General features: G+C 42.6%; 1 protein-coding gene across 1 annotated transcript in view; it reads right to left on the minus strand.

Annotated features, from left to right (window-relative positions):
• Nucleotides 1-4631: 4631 nt before the first annotated feature.
• The window catches only part of LOC115022500 (armadillo repeat-containing protein 1-like), a 9453-nt gene continuing 4164 nt past the window's right edge, over nt 4632-9920 (minus strand). The window contains exons 4-7 of the mRNA XM_029453499.1: nt 9499-9685; nt 8930-9046; nt 8635-8709; nt 4632-8316 (exon numbers count right to left, since the gene is read on the minus strand). Of these exons, the coding sequence (XP_029309359.1) occupies nt 8125-8316; nt 8635-8709; nt 8930-9046; nt 9499-9685 (571 nt within the window). The 3' untranslated portion in view covers nt 4632-8124. The remainder of the gene's footprint in view (nt 8317-8634; nt 8710-8929; nt 9047-9498; nt 9686-9920) is intronic.

The raw sequence follows: 9920 nt of genomic DNA on the forward strand, positions 1-9920 counted from the left end.
CCGCTATGACTATTATCAGAATAAAGGCTCTGCTGCATTAGATATATAGAACAGTTGAATTAAATATAATTCGCTTATAGTCAGTGCACAGAGTTATGTTTTATGCATAATTCATCCTCTAGAATTACTTTATTCTTTCCCTCGATGAACTTCTTCTTTCATTGCGTCTCATGGTTCTAATGTTCTTTTGTGTTGGGGCTTTTATTGTGAAGGCCGAGTATTTTAATTTCCGTCTCATCGCCAGCGTTGGTTTATTGTATTATCTTTTTATTTGTTATTGTGGTTCCTGATTATTTGTTAAAAAAATAAAAAAATAAAAAGGAGATGAGGAGAAACAAAGATGTTTATAAAACAGGATTGAAAAGATTCACTTCCTGCTTCTTTCCCCACAAACACGTGAATCCAGACGGCCTGAAACGTTCACTGTTTAGAAACTGTGAACTTTATATTTTAGAAAAAGTGGAAACAGTTTGGAAACAATTCCATTCTTACATATTTTCACATTCTGAATCCACCTGTCTGTCTTTCTGTTTGTGACATTACATTTTAAATAACAGGTCATGTATCAGACACTCTCATCCAGAGAGACTGACCTCACTACAGACAGTCTCTGAGCAGCTCAGGGTGAAGCTGCAGCCTGGTACTGAACTCACAACCATCTGGTGTTGTGTTTGGAAGGTGTACCACCAGACCACCACCACTGCGTTTGTCTCTCTCTCTGCCTGTCTCTCTGTCTGTCTCTCTGTCTGTCTCTTTCTCTCTGCCTGTCTGTCTTTCTGTTCTGTCTCTCTCTCTGCCTGTCTCTCTGTCTGTCTCTCTGTCTGTCTCTTTCTCTCTGCCTGTCTGTCTTTCTGTTCTGTCTCTCTCTCTCTGCCTGTCTGTCTTTCTGTTCTGTCTCTCTCTCTGCCTGTCTCTCTGTCTGTCTCTCTGTCTGACTCTCTGTCTGTCTCTTTCTCTCTGCCTGTCTGTCTTTCTGTTCTGTCTCTCTCTCTCTGCCTGTCTGTCTTTCTGTTCTGTCTCTCTCTCTGCCTGTCTTTCTGTTCTGTCTCTCTCTCTGCCTGTCTTTCTGCTCTGTCTCTCTCTCTGCCTGTCTCTCTGTCTGTCTCTCTCTCTCTCTGCCTGTCTGTCTTTCTGTTCTGTCTCTCTCTCTCTGCCTGTCTGTCTTTCTGTTCTGTCTCTCTCTCTGCCTGTCTCTCTCTCTGTTCTGTCTCTCTCTCTGCCTGTCTTTCTGCTCTGTCTCTCTCTCTGCCTGTCTCTCTCTCTGTCTCTCTGTCTGTCTCTTTCTCTCTGCCTGTCTGTCTTTCTGTTCTGTCTCTCTGCCTGTCTGTCTTTCTGTTCTGTCTGTCTGTCTCTCTGCCTGTCTCTCTGCCTGTCTGACTCTCTGTCAGTGAGTCATTAGTGAGACATTCAGTGTTGCATCAGATCTGTGGGAGAACTGACGCTCCCCTCTAGGACAGGAAGTCCTTCTGGGTGGGGGATGGGGGCACTAAAAGCTTCCAGATGTTCATTTACTGGGAATTCATGTGATGACATCACTGCAGGAAGCTGCAGCTCGTTTTCAAAGTAAAATGTTCTGAAACTCGTGTCGTGTTTTCTCTTGTTAACTTTATGACTCAGTGTTTTGGAGACAAACGGTTTCAGGTCCTCTGAAATATTTATGTCTTGTGGTGAAACAATTTCATGTTCTACAGCTCTGAAAGAAAAGCTTACAAAACATGTTAAATAAATAACAACAATCAAGAGACACAAGAACACTCTTAAAGATAAGATATAGATACATAAAGAGAAAGCATAATAAGTGCAATATATTAAAACATGTGATAATAATAACTGACGTCATATATTATAATACACTGATCGCACAGGATTTATGTTGCCAAAGTAAAATATATAAGTTCTGACTTCATTAGTATTATATTTATATATATATTAGTGAATATTCTGAGAAACATGACTTCCCAGCATGCATTGTGTCGTATTTATAAAGCTTGAAGTTCGTGCGCAGCTCAGTCAGCTGTGTCGCTCAGTTCTGACACACGCTCAGATCATTAGCATACCTGTCAACATTGGAATTTCAAAATAAGGTAAACTTTCTGGCGGACTCCGCCCATACCTTAAGAGCTGAGCCAGCCAGCCCCCACCCATATAATGTAAACACATAAGGGACGGGTTCAGGAATTACATCTTTATTTAAAGTATGTATTACTTGTACAGACATGTTTATAAGATGTATGTATTTTAATTGCATATATACATTTTCGTCTTCTTCTGTGTTATTGTTCCTGTTTTCTTCTTCTGTGTGTTTACTGGCGGATAACGTTTTTCAACTAAAATTAAGTTAAACATAATACTGCCATCTGCTCTACCGGAGGACACTTTACACTTTTTTTAATTAGGCCTATTTTTATTTTTGAAAGGTTAGAAATACGGGATAATCCCGGGAAAAACAGGAGGGTTGACAGGTATGATCATTAGTCTTCATGCTCCCAGCTGGACACGACAGTTTACTGAACATCCAGTGCAGGAGATCTTCATCCCAACCTCGTGTTCCCACGTGACGACATGTGATGACGTGTGATGTGACGACGTGTGATAACGTGTGATGACATGTGATGACATGTGACGACGTGTGATAACGTGTGATGACATGTGATGTGACGACGTGTGATAACATGTGATGACATGTGATGTGACGACGTGTGATAACGTGTGATGACATGTGATGACATGTGACGACGTGTGATAACGTGTGATGACATGTGATGTGACGACGTGTGATAACATGTGATGACATGTGATGACATGTGATGTGACGACGTGTGATAACGTGTGATGACATGTGATGACATGTGATGTGACGACATGTGACGACATGTGATGACATGTGATGTGACAACATGTGATGACGTGTGATGTGACATGTGATGACGTGTGATGACGTGTGATAACGTGTGATGACGTGTGATGTGACGACGTGTGATAACATGTGATGACATGTGATGAAATGTGATGACATGTGATGTGACAACATGTGATGACGTGTGATGTGACATGTGATGACGTGTGATGACGTGTGATAACGTGTGATGACGTGTGATGTGACGACGTGTGATAACATGTGATGACATGTGATGTGACGACATGTGACGACATGTGATGACATGTGATGTGACATGTGATGACGTGTGATGACGTGTGATGACGTGTGATGTGACGACGTGTGATAACATGTGATGACATGTGATGAAATGTGATGACGTGATGTGACGACTTGTGATGACGTGTGATGACATGTGATGTGACAACATGTGATGACTTGTGATGACGTGTGATGACATGTGATGTGACGACATGTGATGACGTGTGATGACATGTGATGTGACAACATGTGATGACGTGTGATGACGTGTGATGACGTGTGATGACATGTGATGTGACGACATGTGATGACGTGTGATGACATGTGATGTGACAACATGTGATGACGTGTGATGACGTGTGATGGGCAGCCGACACTCGGGTTCTTCATGTCACTCGGTACATTCCAGAGGATCCCGCTGGAACAGCAGCTTCTGTGCCGTTAAAACAAACTTTATAAACTGTTTAACATAAAGAAACAACATAAAAACGTGTTTATCCTAACAAAGCTGGACGCTAAAGTTAGCATGGATATACAGTATGCCATCATTTGCATGGTGGTATAACAAGCTAATGTTAGCATTTCACAAAGCTAGCTGTGGTGGAAACGTATCATGGTCTTCTGTTTAAAGTAGTTATATCTATATATATATATATATTATATCTAATAGTGGTGGGCGGTGTACCGATACCAACATTGGTATTGATCAATACTTGCGTGATGAGATCGATACTTAAGTTTCAGTTTCTCTTCTCTACGTTCAGAACACAACTCCCGTTACATCATCCAGGTCGTGCATGTTCTCCTTCATTCTCACTTATAATGCAAAGCTACTGAACTCTAATCAGATTACTTTCAAATCTCTTAACGTGTATAAAATGTGACGACGTGCAACTCGCACATTTTATGTTAAAGTGTTTATATTTAATATCTGTTGCTTAGATGATCAGATCATATTAAACATCTGACTGTATGCTGAGAATAATAATTATTAAGTTATTTGACGGTCAAAGTTGAGGTCGGCTGCATTTATAACAAATTAACAAAGTTTTGCACTAAATGATAAATGTTGTGTTCTGATATAATATATTTTCTTAATACTGTGAACTTTTGTACATCAATAAAAATAGTTTTGCAGCTCTTTGATTGAACAGTTCCACTTTAAATAGTATTATTTTATATATATTAGTATTTGTTCTATTCTATATTCATGTGTCTGTCTAAGCAACAAAACAACTAAATAAAGTAAAAAGCTTCTTATGAACCAGATTCTGACAAAACACAACGTTCAATTTTAATATCTGTAGATTTTGTGTAATTGGAGCAAAATAAAGCCTAAAGTTAGTTTGGAGTAATAATGATGAGTTGTGTCTGTTAATATTTAAGGTTATGTTTGTCACTGGTCGTGCTCGTTTAATATTTACTGTGATTATACCTAACATGTTATTTCTTTGGTTTCATTACAGACGGAACTCAAAGAAAAGTACGAACATCAGACTGAACGTTTTTATTCTCTGAACAAACGTTTGGAAGATGTTTCAGGGAAAATCAACAATCAGGATTTCAATAGAAATCACATCAATAATAAAACACAGATCAGAATCATTCTGCTGAATACAAGTTCAGACCAGTTCATGCAGGTACAAGAGTTCATAGTGAGGAAATAAATGTGACAGATTATTAATAATAATGTCGCAGCTCCAAACACAAGTTACCATTTTGTCCCGAACGTAAGACGATCCGTTTAAAGTTGTAAACACGCTTCACAGCGTTTCCTGCAGTCACGTGACATCAGCCGCTGTGTAAACCTGGATTCACTGTTTCACTCGCTGTCAGGAGACTGTTGCATTATGGGTTGTTGGTAGCTTAATGTTGCTAGGCTAGCTAGTTTCTACCAGTCCACCTGCCGTCTGTTTATTAAGCTGTACGACTTAAGAAATGCACTTTAATACCCACTCCTACTACAACCAGTAAAGGTTCTGCGATGTAAAGCCAAAGCTTGCGACCTACGTGCTCGTGATCTACGTGCTCGCTGTGCGTGAACGGTTCTCAACAATCGACTCGAGGCTCTGCTTCAACTGTGCGAGAGCCTGACCACATTTCCGAAACATCTCAAATCGTACGAGTATCGTCGCACAGCTTCAGCGTCAACACTTAAAAGTTCAGTCTTTTAACCTGCAGGAGCTCTTAGAGGTTAGCTTGACGAGCGCCACCTGATTCATCAACTTGACGTGTAAATATTGTTTAAATCCTTCAATTTATTAAAATGTTGCTCCTAACAATCAGTCGTATTATATTTGGGCCAATAGAGTCTTTAGATTGAAGCGTCATGCTAACATCAGGCTACTCACGATGTGATTGGACAGAGTGCAGGAGGCGGAGCTTTGAACACATCAGGTACAAGAACACACAAACTCACAGACTGAGAAACAGCAGCATCCTCATGCCAGGTCATTAGGGGTCATGCCAGGTCATTAGGGTTCATGTCAGGTCATTAGAGGTCATGTCAGGTAATTAGAAGTCATGTCAGGTCATTAGGGGTCATGTCAGGTCATTAGAGGTCATGTCAGGTCATTAGGGGTCAGGTCATTAGGGGTCATGTCAGGTCATTAGGGGTCATGTCAGGTCATTAGAGGTCATGTCAGGTCATTAGAGGTCATGTCAGGTAATTAGGAGTCATGTCAGGTCATTAGGGGTCATGTCAGGTCATTAGAGGTCATGTCAGGTTATTAGGGGTCAGGTCATTAGAGGTCAGGTCATTAGGGGTCATGTCAGGTCATTAGGGGTCATGTCAGGTCATGCCAGGTTATTAGGGGTCATGTCAGGTCATTAGGGGTCATGCCAGGTCATTAGGGGTCATGCCAGGTCATTAGGGGTCATATCAGGTCATTAGAGGTCATGCCAGGTCATTAGGGGTCATGCCAGGTCATTAGGGGTCATTAGAGGTCATGTCAGGTCATTAGGGGTCAGGTCATTGAGGTCATGCCAGGTCATTAGGGGTCATGTCAGGTCATGCCAGGTCATATCAGGTCATGTCAGGTCAGGTCATTAGGGGTCATATCAGGTCATTAGGGGTCATATCAGGTCATTAGAGGTCAGGTCAGGTCACGTCTGGATCAGAATTTAACTTTTTACTGTTTCCAGCAGTTTGAGACAATTTCTCATGTTTGGGACGAACAGCTGCTGTTTCCATGGTTTCCTGACAAACTATATTATACTATATCAGTCACACATCTCACTCTGTGGAGACATGAAAATAATTCAAAATGTGTTTATTTTCTCATAAGAACAACGGTGACATCATGTAAACAAACAGGGTTAAAATTCAGAAAATAAATGAATATTTGTTCTTCTGATCAGGAAGTTGGTTAAAATATTTAACTCGGTTGAAGTGGAAAATAATATTAATATATAACATTTTTATGGCGTTTTTTTGAAGGACTTTTAAAGTTTAGGCACAAGAGTTAAAAAAACAAAAGTCGTTTGTGTTTTCTGAAGACTTCATCATCAGCGGACAGTCTTCACGCCTCGACGAGCTGTAAAGGAACCAAGATGTTAAAATAATCAGTCGTTCTCGTGAGTCCTGCAGTAACGAAGCTGCTCTGTCACTTTGTTTTGAACCTTGTGAAGTTTCCTGCAGCTGAATTCTTTCTCACACGGTCCAACAGTTTCTACTCTATCAACCTCAGACTAAACTGTGCAAAACGTCACAAAACAAGAAATCCAGATGAACTCGGCTCCACAGGGAGCTTTGAGCAGAGCTCAGCGTAAAGGCGTCCGTCTGGAGTCAGAGCAGTGAGGAATCGAACCTACAACCTTTCCGTACCGAGCCCTGACCTCAGGTCTGCTGTAACAAGTGTTTCCTTTCACTGTCACCCAGAAGAGTAACGAGGATGTGAACATGAAGTTCTTCTCTACAGTCGCTGAAACATTGTGTTGTGTTAAATATTCAACATGTGAACTTTGACCTGACATTGCAGAAGTGATGATTCACCATGTCGGAGGACATTTCTATTTTTCGCATCATTGTTCTCATTTTCAATGAAAACAGTATTAAAATGATGGTGATCTGCACTAAACAAAGGTTTACTCTGTAAGTTGTAGAACACGATCAGACTCTGCAGCTTCATTCAGAACACGTTCTTATTCCTGCGCTTTAGATCAAATAACAATTAATGCTTCAGTCTGGGCAGCGCCGACCTTTGAGGCTACGGAGAGACGGAGAGTCAAATATAGGAACATCTGAAGCTTCATTCTCCCTCTTCAACGCCTTGTGGTTGAATAAAACACATGTGAGCAGCTGCTGCGTGTTGTCGCCACACTTTGTCGTGTGACCAGTGAAATCAACCGTTTCCCAGGACACGTGGAGTGTTTGCAGACAGTGTGTGTCCACAGGAAACACTTTGGGATCACGTGGCACACGCTGTTTAAAGGAACATTTCTGAAGAGCTTGTAAACAGTTTGTTCACGTTAAATACTTTAGTATGAAAGAGGATTGAAGGGTTTCCAGTGAGATGAAGCCGGATAGTATTTGGACACTTCGATCTAAAGAGTATTTGTCATTATGTTTGAGACGAATACGATGAGCTAATAATGATGAAGAAGAAGAAGGACGAGAGGAAGAGAAGGCACCTCGGACTGAACTCTGCTCGTCCTTTAGAACTCAATAAGCTGCAGGAAGAAAAGTCACTCAAATAAATATAAATATATAAATAAAAAGGTCAAAGGAAGAGAGGGACATCCTGGAACTGATGTTGACACTTCCTGTCCGTTAAGACCATTAGGTTTGCAACGGACGGACCCGTCGTCTCACAGAAACCTCAAAGTGTTTGTTGATGGAAGGATCGGCTCCTCTCGCCTGTAACGGCGTCTTCATGCCGGTTCTGTTCGCACACTAACTGTTAGAAGATCTGTCTCGCCGTGAGATTTGGCAGCTGGCAGGTTTTGGTTCTGAGAGAAGGCGGGAGGTTTAACGCTCCGCGGCGTCACCAGTAGAAGGAGCGGGACAGGAAGTTGGTGGCAGCACCCAGCCAGCTGTTCCCGTCCTGGCCCGATCCAACCCGGGTCACCGCCTTGTCGGGCTCCAGAGACGGACTCTCGTCCTCCGGCAGATAGTCCGGCAGGTCCGCGTTCTGCTCCACCTCCACCGAGCCGTCCTCCGCCAGCGGGAGCAAAACCTGGACACGAAAACTTCAAAGTAAATGATGATTTATTGCTTATGGAGTCCCACAGGGCAGTCTGCTGGGTCCTCTTTGGGTTTCATTGTTTACAAGCATAGAAACTCATCAGGGGGAAAAACTAAATGAATTATTCCACAACTACTTATTTAACTTACTTATGTCGTGGTTATGACATTATTATCTGGAACCATCAGGGGCTCAATCCTCCGCACGACTTTGCAAAATTATCATTTTGTGGGTAAAGTTTTCTTATAAACCGTGCGGAGAGTTTCAGCCACCAGTTAATCTAAATGTCCGAGTAAAATAAAATCTGACCTCGTCTCCGTTCTCTCCTTTCACCACCTGCTGAGCCTTCATCACCTGTGTGGACGCGATGGCAGACGCCAGAGTCTGAAAAGATTCACAGCAGAATTCATCCAGCCTTCAGGAATAACAGAAAGACTTCATTGTGCGTACAAAGGGAAAACATTTGTCTTTTGGTTTGCTATTAAAACGTTTAAAACACAACAGGAGTCGCAGCTGAATCAAGGGTTAAATACAACATTTACTTTTATATTGTACTTACATTGGGTTAGGGTTAAATGTGAACGAGAGAGAAGAAGAGTCTCACCTCGACCTTCACGTCTGATCTGATTCTCACGATGCATCTCTTCCCGGTCATCTGGAAGGTGAAGCTGATCACGCCTCTGATCTTCAGCAGAGCCTCCTCACACAGGTTCCTCCGGCTCTGCCCGACAGGAGAGGAACAATGTTAGCGTCTCCGCCCGAGCAGCACTATTTCAGTATTCTTCACTCCTTTACTGTTTACAGTGTGAGGAAGACTAAACATGTGAGAGGCGTCGTGAAAACAAAGCAACACGTCATATTGTTGACGGTGTGTGTCCCTGTGAGGAGCAGAGCAGTGAGACTCTGATGACTCAACTGACAGGTGATCATACCTGCTGCTGGACTGAAGGCCACTTTCCTCCCGTGCGTCAAAATATTATCCCCAAATGTTTTGTCCCGACTTTCAAACAGAACGTGAATATTAATATTAAGTCATTTTTTCTGGTCGATCTCTCTGAGCTGTTGCAGCGTAAACAATAAGTACATAAAACCATCAGGTCGAACACTGCAGCCGAAGTTTACACACGGTTTACACCTGATGATGAGTGAATGAATGAATGAGTGAGTGCTCACCCAGTCGTCCAGTCCGTCGATGTGCAGGATGACGGTCTTGGCCCTCTTGTTGCTGGAGCCCAGGAAGAACTGGGCTTTGCGGCGGCTGCTGACGGCCTCCTCAGCCGGCTCAGAGTCGCCGCCCGCCGCCTGCAGCAGCTCATAGATCTCAGACGCCAGCAGCTTCGTCTCCCCGGGAGTTGTGGATCTGGAAATGAATCCACCGTGTGGTGCACAAACACAAGCATCAGAGAAGTCAAATGTTTAGAGCTGAAAGCCGCCGTAAGAGCAGCAGGAAAACGTTATGACCTGCAGCCAAAGAGCGCCAGAGGTGGAAGTCAAGAGTCAAACACACGGACAGCTGGAAGTCATCTGCAGCTCAACGCTGTTGACTTCTTAAAGTCTGAACTGAATTGACTCATTTCTGTCTTTCTCATCACTCT

This window comes from Cottoperca gobio, chromosome 17 (genome assembly GCF_900634415.1).
Source record: "Cottoperca gobio chromosome 17, fCotGob3.1, whole genome shotgun sequence".
NCBI classification, from domain to species: Eukaryota; Metazoa; Chordata; class Actinopteri; order Perciformes; family Bovichtidae; genus Cottoperca; species Cottoperca gobio.